The following is a 19,698-nucleotide window of genomic DNA, read 5'->3' as shown; positions in this document are numbered from 1 at the left end:
CACTTCGATGGAATGCAATGTAATATTTCAACATATATATGTAGCGTAAACTGATCAAATCAGGCAATTACCATTTCTATTTCATTAGCTTTTCTTAAGTTTACAGCCTATATCCCTGCTTTCCAGTTTACAATGCAGTCATCCCCATTGGGTTGTGGTGTCTGTTACTCCTGGTGCCTTTGATTTTACCTGCTGATCCTGTTAACTTTTTTTTTTTATTAATTATTTTGCATTATGTGACAGTTTCATAGGCTCTGGGAATCTCCCCACCCTCCCCCTCCCCTCCCCCCTGGTGGATTCCTCCACTTTGATGCAGTATTACAGTTCAAATTCAATCAAGATTCTTTCCTTGCAAACATATAACAAGCATAGAGTCCAGCTACTTATTGTCCAGATGGGTTGAACAGTTTCTTGGGGAGACCATTTCTGGTCCGAAGTTAGAGCTGGTAGAATATCATCACAGTCAATTAAGAGTCCCAATATAACATCAACAGCAATTTGCAATATTATGGAATTGACATGGTTTTGAGTAACCAGTATGTTAAAAAAAAAAAAGCAAGTCCTAACCACAACCTATGATTAGCTCATTGACATTTCAATTTTAGTTTATATACAGGACCGGCTCCTATATACCTTAAAATGGCTATAAGGTACCATTCAGTTGTCTCGTGTCTATTTCATTTTAGTATTTAGCCATTTGTTGTGTTGAAGTATAATTTTGCTAATCTTGGCAGATTTTAGGATAATCTAGACTGGCTTGTAACTCTAACAAGATATTTGTCGACATTTAAGGTGCAGAACATTTTTTTTGGGGGGGGGTGCAGGAAAATCCTCAACACCATGGTGAGGAGTAACTAATCTTTGTGTCCCACCCAGCGAGGCATGAGCCAATCCACGCCAGCTCTTTCCTGTCAGATTTCAAGCTCTACTTTCTGTTGTTTGTCTATTTATTTTAGGTTTTTTTTAGTTTGTATGATTGTTTGCTGTGAGGGGTTTTCGAAGCAATCCCGATGGTCGTTGCGAGGGAGGGCGGGAGTCCAGAGGTGGAGCCAGGCTCGGACCAGAGAAAGCTCTCCTCCCTGGTCCTGAAGGACATTTATTGTTCTTCTGTTTCTGCGGACCGCTCAGGGCTTCTGGTTGTCTTTCCGATGACGTTGGTTTCTGCGCGGTAGTGTTTGGACTTCTTCCATCCCCTGCGGAAGTTCCGGTTGGGGGTGGGTGACCTCAGAGTACTCGGCCTCCGAGGGCATCCAATTCCCTGTGGCCTCCTTGGCAGTTGGGATATAGTTCTTGTTGCTCGTATTAATAGTTTGTGGTGAAGGTCTGGGAGTCTTCATGGTTGGGATCCAAGCTTCCTCCTTACCACCTGCTCCACTCTGGAGTGCCCCCCTGCTCCACGCACATGACCTCCTGTTAAGAGGTTGTCAGGATCCTGTTAACTTTTGCCTATCCTTCTTCCATACCCTTTCCTTCACCCTGCCCAGCTTCTAAGAATTACTATTCTTAGCTCAGATTCATTTCTAAACTTCCATACCGGAGAAAGAACGCACAATGTTTTCCTGTCTCTGCTTATTTAATTTAAAATGATGGTCTCCAGTTCCATTTTGCTGCAAAAGTCAGGATTTCATTACCGCTGAATAATATTCTGTTGTGTACACCTGTCATTTTCCTTTATCCATCCATTCATCAGTGGACACCTAAGTTGGCTCCATAACTTGGCTATTGTAAATATTACTACAGTGAGCACAGGAGTCTGAGTCCTGTGACAACTTTATATCCCTTAAACATATACTCAGAAGAGAAATAACTGGTTCTTACGTTGTCTATTTTTTGTTTTTTGAGGAATCTCCATACTGTTCTCCATAATGACCATACTAATTTGCATCCCACTAACTGTAGTAAGGGCCCCCTTTTCTCCACCTCTTTCGAACATTTTTTAGTTTTTGTCTTGAAAATAACTGTTCTTATTACGGCAAAGTGATACCTTTATTATGGCTTTGAGTTGCATTTCCATGGTGGCAAATAATATTGAAAATTTTTTCATTATTCTTCACCTATTTCTATTTTTTTTCTGCTGAGAATTATTCATATCTTATTCAGATGCTTTGGCCACTTCTTAACTGGCTTGTTTTTTGTTGTGGAGGGTTTTTTAATTCCTTGTATATTCTGGATATTATTCCTTTGTCAGATGCATCTTTTGCAACTATTTTCTCCCACCCTGTTGGTTGTCTTTCAGTCTGTTGATTGTTTCTTTTGCTGTAAAGAAGCTTCATCTTTGATCTAATCCCATTTACCTAGTTTCGTTTTTGAGTGCCTATGCTTTTAGGATCTCATACAAAAAATTGTTGCCTGTGCCAATATCTTGACGTGTTTCTCCTATTTTTTTTGTTCCAGTGGTTTCGTAGTTTCAGGCCTTACATTTAGATCTCCGGTCCATTTTGAGTTGATTTTTGTGTAGGGTGAGAGGTGGGCAAGTGAGGTTCAATCTTCTGCACGCAGATATCCAGTTTTCCAGAAACATTTATTGAAATGATTTTCCTTTTTCTGGTATATGTTTTTGGCAGCTTTGTCAAGGATCAGTTGTCAGTAGAAGCATGGTTTCATTTCTGTTCCATTGGTCTACGTGTCCTGTCAAGTTTAACTATATTTTAAAGAGGCAGTTGTATTACCTTAACTAAAGTAAGTGACTGATAAGTAGCTACCAAGGTGGTACTTTCCATCAAAAACATAAAAGATAACACAAGCCAAATGTGCTTGGTGTAATAGTTTATGTCCAAATTATTTAAATCATCTTGATAAGTAAATCATATACTCCTTCAAAAGTGGATCATATACTCCACACATTAAATTACTCAACAGCTCACCACAGTCTAAAAACTGGAGCCTATCTCATGCCTGCATTTTCCCAAATTCTGAATTAATATGATGCAAATCAACATGGCTTTACTTTTCAGTAGGCATCAGAGGACACGGGCTCCAGAGACGTTTTGTCTGGGCCCAGTCTCAGCTTCACCACTTAGGAACGTTTTATGCAACTTACCTAATCTCTCTCTTCCCGAGTTTCCTCATCTGAGAATAATACCTACTTTATAGGTTTTCTATAAGAATTAATTAAAAATTAAATGAAAAGCATGTTGCGTAGTGCCTGGCTCAAACTATGTCCTTAGAATATGTTACTAATTATTTTCCACTCTAATTGCTGGGTATAACATGGAGATTGAAAATGTAATAAAACTACTTGCTAGTGTTTTCATGTTGTGTTTGCATTTGAGGAAATAATGTTTCATGAGTGTTTCAAAGATAGATACCAATCATCAGGGGTAAATTGGTGGAAAAAATATACATCTTAGATTATTTTCATAGAATTACAAAATTAAAGAAAAACTTTTAGCATTGAACAGGTTTCTAGTTTTATATTGGGATATGATTATTTTTCCAATTTTAAAATTTGGTCTTTGCCCATGAAGTTTTAAAACAAAAATGCATTTACAAAGCTTATGGGTGATTAATTTTAGAATGTATAAGAATAAAAGAACACATGCTACTTAACTTTCAACGTTTTCATTTGGTAATGAAAATTCACTTTGTATTTGTCTAGTTTTCAAAGCAATCACAAAATGCTTCCTTCCATCAGTTCTCTTCCCAATAGCCCTGTAAAATCTAAGTTTTTACCAACCACAGAGCATCTCAGCCCAACAGTAACAGCCGCGCCCATTAAAGCTGTAAGCAATGCCATTTGTGCCTTCCCCCCAAAGAACTGAGAGAATGACTGCTGGTGGCTGGGAGCTAGGACGAGCAAGAAGGCTTGCAGCTGCTGCCCACCGCCTGTGCTGTTCCAGTTCCAGCCAAAACAACTACCACCGCCCCTCATTTCCTGTGCTTACAAAGCAGCAGAGCCTCTGATGTTACATGGCAGGGACATCCAACCAAAGGCTTGGCCTCACGCCCTGAGCCCTCAGGGTGAGGTAATCCGGTCGCTCTGGTGAGCTCCACGACACTTGCACACCCCTCCGCTCCCAGCCTTGCCCTTCCTCACATCTCGCAGCTGAAGCCAATTCGAATGCCCAAAGCCTTTCTAACAGCCTTTCAGTCTCCTTTCCGCAGTCTTAAAACATCGTTAAAATTCAAAGGCATGACTCAAAAGGAAGTTCCCCACATAATTCCCGCATTTGTTGTTGTTCTTCTTTGCATGGCCTCAGTTGTCTTTTCTTTATAGCAATGACGCAGGAAAGAGGACCATTGGTTAACAGAGCGGACCTTAACCCTCCATCTTCATCCTCCTCCTGTCCCTACTAATGGAGAGAAATTGGGTCACTTTCTCAGTGTCCAAGAGGAGGCGGGAGCTGGTAGACAAAGACCCACGTGGCCTGGCCTGGACTGGGGAAGGCTGTGGTCTGCCAACTCCTGGGATGATTCAAAACACAAATCATACACAAATGAGCCAAAGGCCATGAACAGCCCCAAACCCATCTCACTCGGGGTATACAAAGTTCAAGGATTTGAAGTAATTGTCACTTTTTTTTTTTAATGAGAGACATTGGGACCCAGTGTGATAGCCTATTGGCTAAATCCTTGCCTTGCATCAACCAGGATACCATATGGGCAAGCCTTGGGGTCCCAGCTGCTCCACTTCCCATCCAGCTCCCTGACTGTGGCCTGGGAAAGCAGAAGAGGAAGGCCCAAAGCCTTGGGACCCTGCACCCATGTGGCAGACCTCAAAGATGCTCCTAGCTCTTAACTTCAGAACAGCTTAACTCCAGCTATTGCAACCATTTGGGGAGTAAACCAGCAGATGGAAGATCTTTCTCTTTGTCTCTCCTTGTCTCTGTAAATTCTACTTTCCAATAAAAGATAAATGAATCTTTAAGAATAAATAAATAAATAAATCTTTAATTAGATACATTGCATAATAATCTGCATTTCAGGGGTTTTATTATTTTTTTAAAATATTTATGTTCATTGGAAAGGCAGATTTACAGAGAGGAGGAGAAACAGAAAGATCTTATGTTTGTTGGGTCATTTCCTGAGTGACCGCATTGACCAGAGCTGAGCTGATCTGAAGCCAGGAACCAGGAGCCTCCTCCAGGTCTCCAAGCAAGTACAGCATCCCAAGGCTTTGGGCCATTCCCTACTGCTTTCCCAGGCCACAAGCAGGGAGCTGGATGGGAAGTAGAACAGGCTCAGAGTTGGGCCATGTTTGGGGGAAATTGCAAATCCCTATTATGATCTCTCTGCTGGAGATTTTTTAAACTAGTTATTTGAAAGGCAGAGATAGAGAAAGAAAGGGAGGGAGAAACTGAGATCTTCCATGTGCTGGCTCACTACCCATATGGCCACAATGGCTGGAGCTGGGCTGGGCTGAAGCCAGGAGTTTCTTGCAGATCTCCCATGTGGGTGCAGGGGCCCAAGTACTTGGGCCACTCTCCACTGCTTTCCCATGGGTATTAGCAGGGAGCTGATTTGGAAGTGGAATAGCCAGGACTCAAACCAGCACTCAAACCATACATGTGGCAACTTTACTTGCTATGCCATGGGACTGCCCAAGGAGACTATTTTCTTCTGTTTTTCAATTCAAGGAGTCAGATATAGTACAATCTCGCATTTGCTGATTCACTCTGTAAATGCTCCCAATAACAGGTGGGAATGGGCCAGGTTGGGGAAAGGAAATCAATCCAGTTCTCCTGTTGGGCAGTAGGGACCCAGGTGTTTGGGCCATCTCCTGCTACATGCAGGATACACACTGGCAGGAAGGTGGAGCTGGGAGTTGACCAGGACTCTTCCCCGGGGCACTCCAGTACAGGGTGTGGGGTTCTAGAGCAGCATGTTAAGCAGTGCACCAAACACCCACCACATTTTTTTCCTGAAGAATTTTTAAAAGCAGCAGTAGCTTATCGCTAAAGACAATTTCATTTGAAACTGTCTTATCAAAGCAGAATGATATTGTTGCTGTTTGCATGCTTACATTATAGGAAACGCTAGGTTTACAATTATGCTAACAAGTCTGTGAAGTTAGTATTATTTTCCCTATTTCAGAGAAATAGAGTCACTTGTTATAGATAATACAATAAATGACAGAGCCAGGATTTCAGCTGAGGTGGTTTGCTTTCTGATCCCCATACTCTTTTTTTCAATTAATTTTTATTGGAAAGGAATATGTATAGAGGGAAGGAAAGACACAGAGAAATATCTTCCAATCGCTGGTTCACTCTCCCTAATGATCGCAATGGCCAGAGCTGAGCCAATCCAAAGCCAGGAACCAGGAATTTCCTCTGGGTCTCCCAAGTGGGTACAGGGTCCAAGGCTTCGGGTCATCCTCTACTGGTTTCCCTGGCCATAAGCAGCAAGCTGGATGGGAAATGGAGCAGCCAGGATTTGAACCAGGGCCCATATGGAATCCTGGTATGTGTAATGCGAGGATTTAGCCACTGAGCCATTGCGCCAGCCACATGGCTCCTCATATTCTTTTTTTTTTTTTAAATCATTTTATGATACAGTTCCATAGGCCCTGGGAATTCCCTTATCCCCTCCCCAAATCCCTCCTCCCTCACTGAGTTCTCCTGTATCATTACCATAGTACAGTTCCCCATACACAGTCATATGTCCGTCATTGCGGGCATGGACAATGGCAGAACCCAGCATCTTATTGTGAAGATACAGTAAACAGTTTCATTGGGAGCCCATCTTTGGAAGTAGAGATACATACTGCATTGTATCCTCACATCTGGATATGATAGTCTCCATTACACAGCTACTGTACATCCCCTTAAATGAAAAGCCACAAAACAAAATCAACAACTTGATGTCTTCCTCACTGAACTCTGAGCTGGACAAAGGGTTTTGCTCATTTTTAGGGAAGTTTTCAGTAATATTCATCGTACCTCTGTCTCTTCTTTTGCTCTTGGTCATTGTACTTCTGGTTAGCAGAGTCTTCTCCTTGGGACAGGTTTCTAAGCTGTGTCACCCATAGGTCTACAATGCGATTTTACTTATTGCAGTTGGTACAGAGCTCTTGGCAGTCAGTTGTGCCACTCTCTCCAGTGAGTTCCAGGTCTGGGTTCTTATGTTAGATTTCCACCTTGGTTGCTTGGCTCACCACTCTCCTCCTCCTGTGATAGCGTGCTGAGGCTGCACTGTTGTATCTGCAACCTTTCTCCCACTTCCGGTTGGAGCAGTTCCCAGGATTAGGAAGACAGCAGGTGTCCTATACAGCTAGGTTGGAGGTGGTGCTGATCTTGCCAGAACCTGTTGGCCACTAGGTCTGAAGGTCACACGGACCTATTTTGACCCGTACGATGCCACAATCAGTATTATTTTCTTGTGGGACCATGTGTACAATCCATGGAGCTCAGTGAGTTCTCGCCAGCTCAGCACATGCACAGTTCACTGTTGTCCCCTGCAGTCCTAAAGCTATTGCCACAGTGTACAAAATGGCGCCTGATGTACCACTTCTAGAGTTCTTGATCTTCTGGCTGTCAGATCTGAGCGCTACCTAGACCTGTCTTGGGTGGAACCCGTAGAATGCCACGTTGTTGCAGTTCACTGAGCCGGAAATGAGTTCACTACCAGCTCAGTGTATGCACAGTCCTGCCCCATAGCTCTAGCCTCCTTAAGCAAAATGGTTCCTAATTCGGCTCTAGGGGACAGACTGGGCTGTGAAATCCACCCTGTTCCCACACTGCCTATCTGGGACCTATCAAACAGACCAGCAGGATGCGTAGTTCTTTTTCTGGGTTCACCTCCGGAGTTCTCAGTAAACATCCCTTCCCACCTTGTTGCTGGTGGAATTCAGATCCCCATTCACTGAATGCTGCTGGGGTATCAGTCACTGCAACACCACACCGTTTTGTCTGCTGCTTTTCTGTGTCTGTCAGTCTCCAGGTACCCCTCTATTGTTGTTCTGTCCTCTCCTGTTTCCTGGAATGTGCCCTCTCTGCTTCACACTGGCTAATATTTCTCCATCTGTTTAAACGTGTCCTTACCCTATTCTGCCATCTTGATTCTCGATCCTCATACTCTTAACAAGAACAGTGCATCCTCTCCTTGTATGGGGGAAGAGGACTTTTTATTAACAAAGCAGCTGACAGTTGCATGGCACTTTCTACATATCAGTTACTTTCTAGAGAAAAAAAATAATTTATTTAGACTTGCTGACAGCAATAGAAGGTAGATTCTATGACTATTCTCTTTATTTATTTTTATTTGAAAGGGAGATGTACAGAGAGAAAGAGAGGCAGAGAGAAAACTCTTCTGTCTACTGATTCACTCCTCAGATAACCGCAACAGTGGAACTGAACTGATCCAAATCTAGGAGTCAGGAACTTCTTCTGGGTATCCCATGTAGATGAAGGGACCCAAGGGCTTAGGCCATCCTCTACTGCTTTCTCAGGCCATAATCAGGAATATGGATCAAAAGTGGAGCATCCAGGACTGGAACTAACTCCCATATGGGATGCCGACACATGACATTGGAGGATTAGCCTGTTGAGCCACTGCTCCAGCTCCTATTCTCATTTTTCATAGGAGGGAACTGAGACACATGGAAGGGAAGTAACGTACCAGGCTAGTAAGTGACAGAGCTGGGATGTTTAACCCAGGCATTCTGGTCCCAGAGTCTGTGCTCCATGAACAGCCTACAGCTTTCTTCATTGAACATGTTGATGTCACATTCACTTGTCATTCAGTTGACCCTTGAATGAATATTTGAAGGTGTTGACCATAAAAATTGTTACCTGTAGCTGGATGCTAGCTATATATCAAAAGACGCAGGCCTCCAGAGAGGAGACTGTGCACACTTGAAACAGTAAAATGAAAAGTAGTACTCCCAGGATGAAAATGATGCATATGTGAGTCTGTATTAATGTTATATGTATTAGTACTGATCGCAGTATTTTTCATCCCTTTATAACTTTTCTAGATTCCTCAGTTTGTAATTCTTCCTGAAAATTACATGTGTGTGTTTCTTACATTAACATCCTAGTGCATTTTCACCCAAGACAATAACCTTACCTCATTCAGAGTGTAAAAAGATGTAAATTTGACCAGAAGAGCTAGACTTAGTCCATTGTTCCCTCAAGCATTCTCTACCTGACAAGAATCTGCTGTTAAAAAGCAACAATTTTATTTGCTTTAGCAATCTCCTTGGTGATTAGTTTTTTTATAAAATCAATTTATTTTTATTGTAAAGGCAGATTTACAGAGAGAGAAGGAGAGGCAAAAAGAGAAGTCTTCCATCCAACAGTTCACTCCCAAAACTGCCGCAATGGCCAGAGCTGACCTGATCCAAAGCCAGGAGTCAGGGGCTCTCTCTGGGTCTCCCACGTGAGTACAAGAGTGCAAGGCTTTGGGCTGTCCTCTGCTGCTTTCCCAGGCCATAAGCAGAGGGCTCAATGGGAATCAGAGCAACTGGCACACTAACCTACGCCCATATGGGATCCTGGCACTTGTAGACAGACGAATAGTCTACTAGGTCACCACATCAGCCCCTGGAACTTAGTTTTAACTCATACACATCTTTGCCTCTGAAAATTATTCCAAAACAGAAAGTGGAGGTTGATTCATCATCATGATTAATTTGTGCTAATGGTATATGTAAAGCCCTGTTAAGTCACCCATTTCTTAATGCTTTCATAGTCCTTTTATCTAATTCTATAATTCATCTTTTTTTCTGCCTGGTGTCATCTCTCCTTTTTGTTACTATCATTGTGCCTTTGCTACTTCTAATCCCATGACTTGGCATTGGCCGTAAGAGGTTCTTAGGTCACATGCACAGAGAATTAGATGACATTGGATCTTGTGGAAGGTGTGACTTGCCAGTCCCTTTGGAGTTACTGTGTCTTAAACAGCTCCCCAATGGCTGATTTTCCTTTTCTACAAAGAAGGCAGATCTGAGGCTCCTTCTCTGCCAGACGACAGAATCCAGCTAGAAATTAGTAGCAAGTTTCCTTTTCGTTGTATGTATTTGTGTGACAGCTTGCTGTTACGCTAAATGATTCTGGTTTTATCTAGTTCTATAATTCTTTATGAAGTATATAAATTCATTTTGAAATAAAGTCCTCTTACACAAACGAAAATTAAAATGTAGAGCTGAAGCATGGATGGTTCAGATAGTACCAAAACAGTCAAAATATGTCCAAATGATTAAAATGTGCAAGTCACCAGCACCCTATTCCAGCAACAGACCCTTGGTGAGGAGGTACAGCTGGCTCCTTGCCCTCCTAACGGAAAGAGTGGATAGACTGTTTGATATTATACTTGCTCTTCGCCAAAAGGCCGAGAAGCAATGGATGGGCTATTTGAGAATTCCTATTTTATCGCTTCTTGGCCTTTTGGCGAAGAGCAAGTGGAGAATCCTATTTTGTCGAGAAAGGAGTTACTTTTGTACTGGATTTTTGAGGTTGCTGGCAGTCTTCTTTCCAGTAAAGTGGAACAAAAATCTCTTTCATCTTTGTTTCTTTGCCACTTTCCTTTACCACAGAGATGTTTTTTCACATGAGCATGTCCTGTCCCACCCTGCCATCTGCAGCTTATGTGAAAATTCCTTGGTACAACTGACTCAGCATGATTAAGCACCGACTAGCCTCTCCCATGGGACAGTCCTTCAAACACCCCGATGGTGTTGAAAGGATAATCACCTCCTTACTGTCACCTACCCTGACCACTTTTCTTTTGAATGTATTGATTCCTGCCTCTAAGTTAGTCCATTCAAATCACTTATTCAGTCGAAAGATGTCAACTGAATCTCCGGGTGCCAGGCACTATTCTAGGTATAGTGATATGGCCATGGACAAAACATACAAACCCTTGCATTCATTCAGGTGTGGAAGGCAGATATTAAATAAGTCATCAGGTGAATATTCTAGTACACTTTAGTAGTATAATGATGAACACTACAGAGAAAAAAACTAAGCAGAAACTATCCCAGAGCTGGTCTGCTGGGCACAGAATTCAGTGAGCGCCCTTCATGTGGAAGCTGTCCTCTGCCAGACGACCCAGGAGCCCACTGGATTACCTAGTACCTTATGATTAATATCATGTCAGACTTCCATGGTTCCCCCCGCTCCGAAAGAAACATATAGAAACATATCATGTCAGATTTTTTTGCTTACTATGTTTTGAGCAACTCAGAATTAAACCAGTTAATCTTTCAGTTGCTGCTAAATCTTTGGCACTTCTTAAAAGATTGATTTGAAAAGTAGAGCTACAGAGAAAGGCAGAGACATCTGTTGGTTCACTCCCCAAATAGTGACATTGTTCGAAGCCAGGAGCCAGGAGCTTTTTCTGGATTTCCCCCACGGGTGCAGGGGCCCAGGTATTTGGGTCATTTTCTGCTGCTTTTCCAAGCAATTAGCAGGGAACTAGATTGGAAGTGGAGCAGCTAGCATTCAAACTGGCACCATATGGAATGCCAACAGTACAGGTAGTGGCTTAACACTATACCACAACACCAACTTCAAATCTTTGGGATTTTCTGTGTCACTAAATCAAGTCCTCTTAAAATCCTCATCCTCTTAGCCAACATATGTGCAGTCACTTTGCTGTATGTATACGTAACCATTTTTCTTGACTATGAGATGCCATTGATTATAAAACATACCATTATTTTTGGTACTAAAGGAAAGAAAAGGGGCTGGTGCAATGGTTCGATTGGCTAATCCTCCCCCTTTAAGCACAAGAATCCCATATGGGCATCAGGTCATGTTCCAGCTGTTCCACTTCCCATCCAGTTCCCTGCTAATGGCCTGGGAAAGCAGTCGATAGGACCCTGCACCACGTGGACGAATAGATGAAGCTCCTGGCTCCTACCTTCAGATCATCTCAGTTCTGATCATTGTGGCCATTTTGAGGAGTTAGCAGAGGAGGGAAGATCTTTCTCTCAGTCACTCCTCTCTGGAAATATGTCTTTCCAATAAAAATAAATAAAATCTAATACATATATATGTATATATATGTACATATACACAAAATTAGCTGTTTTTCTTAGTGATTTTATTTTTCACCTATAACAGAAGCCTCTGCAGACATTTTTGGACATTTTTAAAAATAAAATCTTTTTACACAAACATTTTTAAAAGAAAATCAAGTGAAATAAAGATAGTGCTAAAAACCTCTGAACACTCGGCTCCTGCCTCCCAGCCCTCCATGCCCTCTTCTCCCACATTCAGGACTCCCAGGCTTCTCACGAATGTTGATGATGCTGCACTTCTTAAGAGAATGCCAGATTTTTTCCAAGTCGCTGACATCTATCCTGCCAAGTTTGAGAGCAGAACTTTCTTCTCCCTGCCTGGGATTACTGATGGAAAATTCTCAAACAACAGCCAAGTCTCACAGTCTTCCCTCAAGAGTTTCTTTTACAGTTCATTGATTGAAACCTCAAGCAATGAGCTGACCAGTTATGCAAAGTGGAAAGACAATGAATGTCACACACAGAATGGTAACTACCTCACAGTCACCACCTGGCCTGGCCTACAGGTATTAAAATGCCAGGAGGATTTCCAAACCAAGGCACAGACCTTATGGTATGACTGAATCTTGCAGTTTAATAAGAGACACTTTCATAAAAATGAAACATCCACCTCCTTTCATAGTTTTTATGTTATCTTCCACAAAATGCATACTTTTATATTTTGTCTTTGTCAATTAAATAGCATTTTCAAATTACATTTTTAAATATGTTACACTTCCACTAATTTTAAAATTTTTGTTTTTAATCTGCCTTACCAATAACCAAATACAACTGGAAAGTAGTAAAATGTTTATTTTTCTTACACTATTTTTGAGGGGGAAATTGTATACATTTTTAAATTAATAGGAATTGCAATTTAGCGTTATACTCAAGCAAAGACCTAAAACTCCAAGAAAAAAAAAACTGATAATAATGGCAAATTATATATCTGATCAGGGGTTTATATTCAAACTATACAAAGAACTCCTTCGGAGGGGAGTGGCACTATGGGATTGTAGGTTAAACCTCCACCTGCATTGCCTTCATTCTGTATGATTATCAGTTTGCATCCTGGCTACTCCACTTCCAAGCCAGCTCCCTGTTGTTGCACATGAGAAAACGTTAGAAGATGGCCCAAGTCCTTGGGCCCCTGTTGCTCCTGGCTTTAGACTGGGATAGCTCCAGCTGTTAGGGCCATTTGCAGAGTGAGCCAGTGGATGGAAGATTTCTCTCTGCCCTTGCCTTTCAAATACAAGTAAATAAATCTTTTTTAAAAAATTAAAAAGAACCTCTACTAATCTAAATATGCAAAGAACTTCTTTGTTGTTGAGTTAATTAAGAAACAACTAACACTGTTAAAAAAAAAATGAGCAAAGAGCTTGAATAATTTTTGGTTTTGGTTTTAGATTTATGCATTTTTACTGCAAAGTCAGATTTACAGCGAAAAGGTTCATTCCTCAAGAGGCCATAGCAGCTAGAGCTGAGCTGATCTGAGGCCAGGAACCAAAAGCTACATCCAGGTCTTCCACATGGGTGCAGGGTCCCAGGGCTTTGGGCCATCCTTCATTGCTTTTCCAGGCCACAAGCAGAGAACTGGATGGCAAGTGGAGCAGCCGGAACATAAACCAGTGCCCGTATGGGATGCTGGGGCTGCAAGGGAGAAGATAAGCCAATTGACTCATCGCACCAGCCTCTTTTGTATACTATTGATGACAGCATAGAATGATGTAACTTGATGTTAAAACATATATATGTATGGAAGTTCTAAATACTTTTTTAAAAAAAGATTTATTTATTTTTATTGGAAAGTCAGATATACATAGAGGAGAGACAGAGAGGAAGATCTTCCATCCCATGATTCACTCCCCAAGTGACTGCAACAGCTGGTGCTGTGCCGATCTGATGCCAGGAGCCAGGAATCTCCTCCAGGACTCCCACACGGGTGCAGGGTCCAAGGCTTTGGGCTGTCCTCGACTGCTTTCCCAGGCCACAAGCAGGGAGCTGGATGGGAAGTGGAGCTGCCGGGATTAGAATCGGCGTCCATATGGGATCCCGGCGCGTTCAGGGTGAGGACTTCAGCCACTAAGCCACGCCGCCAGGTCCTAAATGCTTTTTAAAAATCAAATTAGCAACCTCGTATGAATTATACATCTAGAATAATCAAAACCTCAAAAGCAAAAACCTCACCCATGTTCATAACAGAATTCTTCACAATTCAATAGCCAAGAGATAGAAGGAAGTGACTCTAGTGTCTATCAAGGGATGAATAGGCAAACAAAATGTGTGTTGTATACATACTATGGGATAGTTGATATGTAATCTTTTTATTGTAATAAAATAGACATGAAATTCACCATTTTAACCACTGTCAGGTGTATTATTCATTGACAATAAAGACTTTCACTGGTTGTGTGACCACCGCCACTGTTCATCTCCACATGACATCAGATGATGTACATTCTTTTTTTATTTTGAAAAGCAGAATTACAAATTGAGGGGGAGACATGGAGAGAGAAAGAGAGGGAGAGACAGAAAGGTCTTCATCCACAAGCTCACTTCCAAAATAACTGCAATGGTTGGAGCTGGGCTGGTTCAAAGCCAGAAGCCTGGAGCTTCCTCCAAGTCTCCCCTGTGGTTACAGGAGCCTAGGTAGGTTGGGCCATCCTGCACTGCTTTCCTAGGCACATTGGCAGTGAGCTGGTTTGGAAATGCAGCAGCCAAGACTGGAACTGGTACCCATATGGGATTCTGGCACTGAAGGCGGCAGCTTACTCACTATGCCACAGCGTGGAAACCAGATAACATATAATCTTGAATTAATGAAGAAGGTGTTATTATATTAAATGGTGGGTTTAACTACTGAGGATTTGGAGAAAATTCAGCATTGTAAATATGTTCAAATATTCTAATTAGGTAATAATTTAAATGCCTCTTTGAGTCTATAAGAATACCTTTTAAATTTACTTACTTATTTCTTTTTATTTGAAAGGCAGAGAAAGAGAGACTGCTCATCTGTAGATTTACTCCCCAAATACAATAGCCAAGGCAGGGCCAGGCCAAAGCCGGGAGCCAGGAACTCAGTCCAGGTCTGCCACGTGGATGGCAGGGATGTAGCGACTGGCCCCATCACCTGCAGTCTCACTTGGTGCACATTAGCAGGAAGCTGGAATCTGGAGTGGGGGTCTCTCTGCTACAATACTCAGTGTCTTAGCCACTATGCCACATGCCTGCCCCTTCACGAGGTGTCTGTTATGCGCCAGCTGCTGCACCACCACCATCCATGGCATGGTAGCAAGACCACAGAAAGCAGAACTGTAAGTTACCTACGTTGTCCTTAACTCGTACCCAAGACCGCAGGAAAGTGGACTCGCCTCAACACCGAGTTCCTGATGTCTGCCTTTTGCCTCCAAGCAGTATCACCAAAGAAAACCCAAATGAGAAAACAAAGGATCTAAGAGTCTCCAACCAAGACCCAAGCACAGCAAGGACGGCAGTATCCAGAACTTCCCCCAGACCCGTGAGCTCAAGAGAGCCTTTTGAATAAAAGCTACACTCTTCCTCTTCACTCGATTGTTCACTGTCTGTGTTACAATCCTCTGCCAAGATTGTCTCCAGATTTCACTCCAGGATGGCACTAATTAAACTCCGTATGACTCCACCTTCCTTACTTCATGTACCATGTTGTTTTTTCATTGCAATGTCACTAAGGAGCATCGGGTGGGAGTTCTAAGCTAGATCATTCTGATGTGAACATGATTTCTGATTGGATTCTTGCTAAGTTCTCTGCCACCCTCCCTTTTGTGATCAAAAGTGAAAAGCAGTCCTCCAGCGCTGCGCTGCCTATGCCTTCTCCCTGCTTTCTCCTTTCTCCAATAAGACCTGGATAGCCTGCTCCATTGTCCCTGAATTTATTAACCTAATGTTTCAAAATTTGCACGAGCTAGTCTTGATTGCATTCCCTCATAGATGCTATAATTTTGCCTTTCAATTCCACTTATGAACAATATTTCCAGTTTATCCTCATGACTTAAGGGATATAGCCTGAGCATAGACAGATATGAAAACAGTAGGTTTCTTGCCTTAAGAAATTCTCAGTCTTGGCCTGGTGCAATAGCGTAGCTGCTAAAGTTCTTGCCTTGAATGCACCAGGATCCCATTTGGACACTGGTTCTAATCCCGGCAGCTCCACTCCCCATCCAGCTCCCTGCTTGTGGCCTGGGAAAGCAGTCAAGGACAGCCCAAAGCCTTGGGACACTGCATCTGTGTGGGAGTCCTGAAGGAGATTCCTGGCTCCTGGCTTCGGATCAGCTCAGCTCCAGCCATTGGGGCTGCCTGGGGAGTGAATCAGTGGACGGAAGATCTTCCTCTCTGACTCTCCTCCTCTGTATATCTGCCTTTAAAGAAATTCTAACAGTCACTAGAGACAAGAACCATAATACATTCTAGAAAAGGCACTGGTAGAAGTACAGAAGAAGGAGTGATTGGCTCCAGCTGGGGAGCAGATCGGCAGAGGAATCCTGGTGGCCCACAGCACAGTGTCCGATTCAGAAACTCCACGTGCTGCTGGCGTGCCAAAGCTAGGTGTTCAAGAGCAGCAGCGACCAGAGTGAAGTCTGAAGCAACAAGCAATAACAGCTGCCGGACCGTCACTGTGCTTTCGCATCATGCTGGAGAATTTTTACCATCTGATGCATCCAATTAAAACATGCCGATTTTCAGGCCCGGCGCAGTGGCCCAGCAGCTAAATCCTTGCTTCGCACTTGCCAGAATCTCATATGGGCACCAGTTCTAATCCTGACGACCCCTTACCATCCAGTTCCTTGTGGCCAGGAAAAGCAGTTGAGGACAGCCCAGGACCTTGGTACCCTACACCCACATGAGAGACCTGGAGGAAGCTCCTGGCTCCTGGCTTCGGATCGGCTGAGCTCTGGCAATTGCAGCCACTTAGGGAGTGAATCAGTGGACGGAAGATTTTTCTTCTCTGTCTCTCCTCCTCTCTGTATATCTGACTTTCCAATAAAAATAAATAAATCTTTTTAAAAATGCCAATTTTCTTCAGCATTTTGTGGGATTCGTCTATAATTTTTTTAAAAATGAAATTTAGTTTCTATTGCATCCCATACTCTTCAGAATCTATTCCATTTTATGTTACAATGTTTCCATTCCTTTGATTAGAAAACCAGGTTGGTAGTCAAAACAGCACAAAGAGTAAAAACCAGATGAATTGTAGAATTGCTGCCCAGCGGGCGGGGCCGGGCTGTGTACTGGGAAGTCCAGGCTGCTTCTTCAAATCCCACGATCACTCTCTGTGCTGTTCACAGAGATGAAGAAAACGTGTTTTGAGTCCAAAAGAGGATGAAAACTGGAGGAAATGGATTTATCCTGGTTTGTGTGACTTTTCTATTCAGTGATCTAATTACTTGCAAAGTAGGCATGCATTCCCACAGGCGGGAGATTTTGTTCCATAGCGTGGATGCTAATGGACCGGGAAAGGAAGGCTGCTTTCCTCTGACCCTTCTTCCTCATCTGCTTCCTAACCTCCTGCCTGTGGTCAGGCAGTCAGAGCCATCCCTGGCTGGCTTCCACTGACCACACTAACAATAGGCTAACAGCCCATTTAGCCCAGACCTAGAATTCATGTCATATTTTTTGATACTCAGGAGATAATCAAATTGCACACATGTTTTTACATCTTAATTCTTAAATTGTTAATACTGCTGTAACATTAGAATATTTTTCCAAATAACATACTTCACTTTCAAAATTTTTGTTTATTTGAAAGGCAGAGTTGGAGAAAAAGAAAGGGATCTTCCATCTGCAAGTTCATTCCCCAAATGGCCGCAATGGCCAGGGCTGAGTCAGGCCAAAGCCAGGAGCCTGGAATTCCATCCAGGTGTTCCACATGGGTCGCAGACAATAGAAGCGCTTGGACCATTCTCTTACTGCTTTCCCAGTTGCATTAGCAGGGAGCTGGATGGGAAGTGGAGCAGCCAGGACACGAACCAGTGTACGTTTGGGCTGCCAGTGCTGCAGGTGGCTTAACCTACTATGCTAGCCCCATAGCATGCTTCTTATCATTTAATTGTGCTAAAGTCTGTGTAGATGATGCTACCCTACAGTTTTACAGATTTCCCCCCTTCAATGGCTCATCAGTTGCACAATAATTTTACAGTTGAATGTCTTCTGTATTTAGAATTTTTACTTATCAAAAAACACTTCTTGGATATATCTTTCAAATTTTGAAACATTTTCTTTTTTTAATATTTATTTATTTTCTTTTTAAGATTCATTTGTTTAAAGTCAGATCCACAGAAAAGAGGAGAGACAGAGAGGAAGATCCTCTGTCTGCTGATTCACTCCCCAGTGGAGTGTCTCCATCTGTTGGCTCTTTCCTCCAGGACGATGGACTGATCAGAAGCTGGGAGCCTGGGACTTAACCCAGGCACCCCTGAGCCATCCCTGCTGCTTCCCTGAGTCTGCCCTAGCAGGAAGCTGGACTCAGGAATCAAATTCAGGTGCCTTGACAGGAGATGTGGCGTCCTAGCCAGCACCTCCACCAGCAGGCTCCACGCTCACCCCAAGGCAGCATTGTTGTTTTAAAATTTCATTTGAATGAGCCTATGTCCATGAATAGACTTTAGGAGGTGCATAACTAAAACAGTCACTAAAGGACTAATTGTTTTTAAAACAAGTTGAAACACACAATTTGAGAAAAATCAAAATTCACACAAATCTAAAAATTAAAAATACAGAAATTGTTGTGTAGCAATCGTTAAGTGTTTTCTCATGTCGAGTTAGTATGCAAAAGCAAGGTTCTAATTTTCTCTGGGATGCTAAAAATAAAATCTTTATGGTACTTTATAAATGTTGGAGAAAATGAATTGAAATTATCAGGCCTGATGCGATAGCCTAGTGGCTAAAGTCCTCGCCTTGCGCATTCCGGGATCCCATATGGGCAGTTCTGGTCTGGGAAAGCAGTGGAAGACAGCTCAAAGCCTTGGGACCCTTCACCTGCATGGGAGACCCAGAAGAACCTCCTGGCTCCTGGTTTCAGATATGCTCAGTTCCAGCCATTGCAGCTACTTAGATTGAACCAGCAGATGGAAGATCTTTCTCTCTGTCTCTCCTCTCCAAAAATCTGATTTTCCAATAAAAATAAATAAATCTTTTTAAAATAAATAAATACATCTGCCTTAACTGAAGAGCATAGAAGATACTGCATTTCTGCTTTATAATATACTGGCAATATCAGTTATCTACCCATTGTTAAGGTCAGTTTTGCTCTTTTTTCTTTTTTTTTTTTCCTTTTTCAGAAATGAGTTTGGAAGATGGAGAATATGTGTTAATGTAACTTATTTCAGATGAACTCATATGACTGGTTTTTTTCTATTCATTAGTATTATCATACACAGAAATAATAGGAAATTCAATCTTAATCATGTTCAAATTTCTCTTTCCTTTTGATATTTCAGCTTCCTCAAACCCAGGGGTCATCAAGATAAATTCAGTTCTGGATATAGTAGCGAAAGTGGATGACTATTATCTTAAAGGCTATATTGTTGGGGCTATTCATCCCGTCTTACAACCAGTGGGGCAGCGAAAACACCTACCAGCGAGTTACCTCTACAGAGTGGTGCTATTCCGCTTAAAGTTAAGGTAAGCGTGGTGCTCAAGAAAGCAGTTGTACTCGGAGGAGGTCAAGGGCGATGAGCTGAGGACTGATGCTTGGCACATGAGTGAAGCTGCCCCTTGTGACA

General features: G+C 42.5%; 1 protein-coding gene across 2 annotated transcripts in view; it reads left to right on the top strand.

The window, feature by feature from the left end:
- The window catches only part of RFTN2 (raftlin family member 2), a 77,744-nt gene that overhangs the window by 19,688 nt on the left and 38,358 nt on the right, over nucleotides 1-19,698 (top strand). For both annotated transcript variants that reach the window (XM_058664789.1, XM_058664788.1), the window contains exon 4: nucleotides 19,414-19,597. In XM_058664789.1, the coding sequence (XP_058520772.1) occupies nucleotides 19,414-19,597 (184 nt within the window). The remainder of the gene's footprint in view (nucleotides 1-19,413; nucleotides 19,598-19,698) is intronic.

Source organism: Ochotona princeps, chromosome 5, assembly GCF_030435755.1.
Source record: "Ochotona princeps isolate mOchPri1 chromosome 5, mOchPri1.hap1, whole genome shotgun sequence".
NCBI classification, from domain to species: Eukaryota; Metazoa; Chordata; class Mammalia; order Lagomorpha; family Ochotonidae; genus Ochotona; species Ochotona princeps.
The sequence above is the reverse complement of the archived record's forward strand: the minus strand, read 5'-3'. Positions and strand labels throughout refer to the sequence as shown.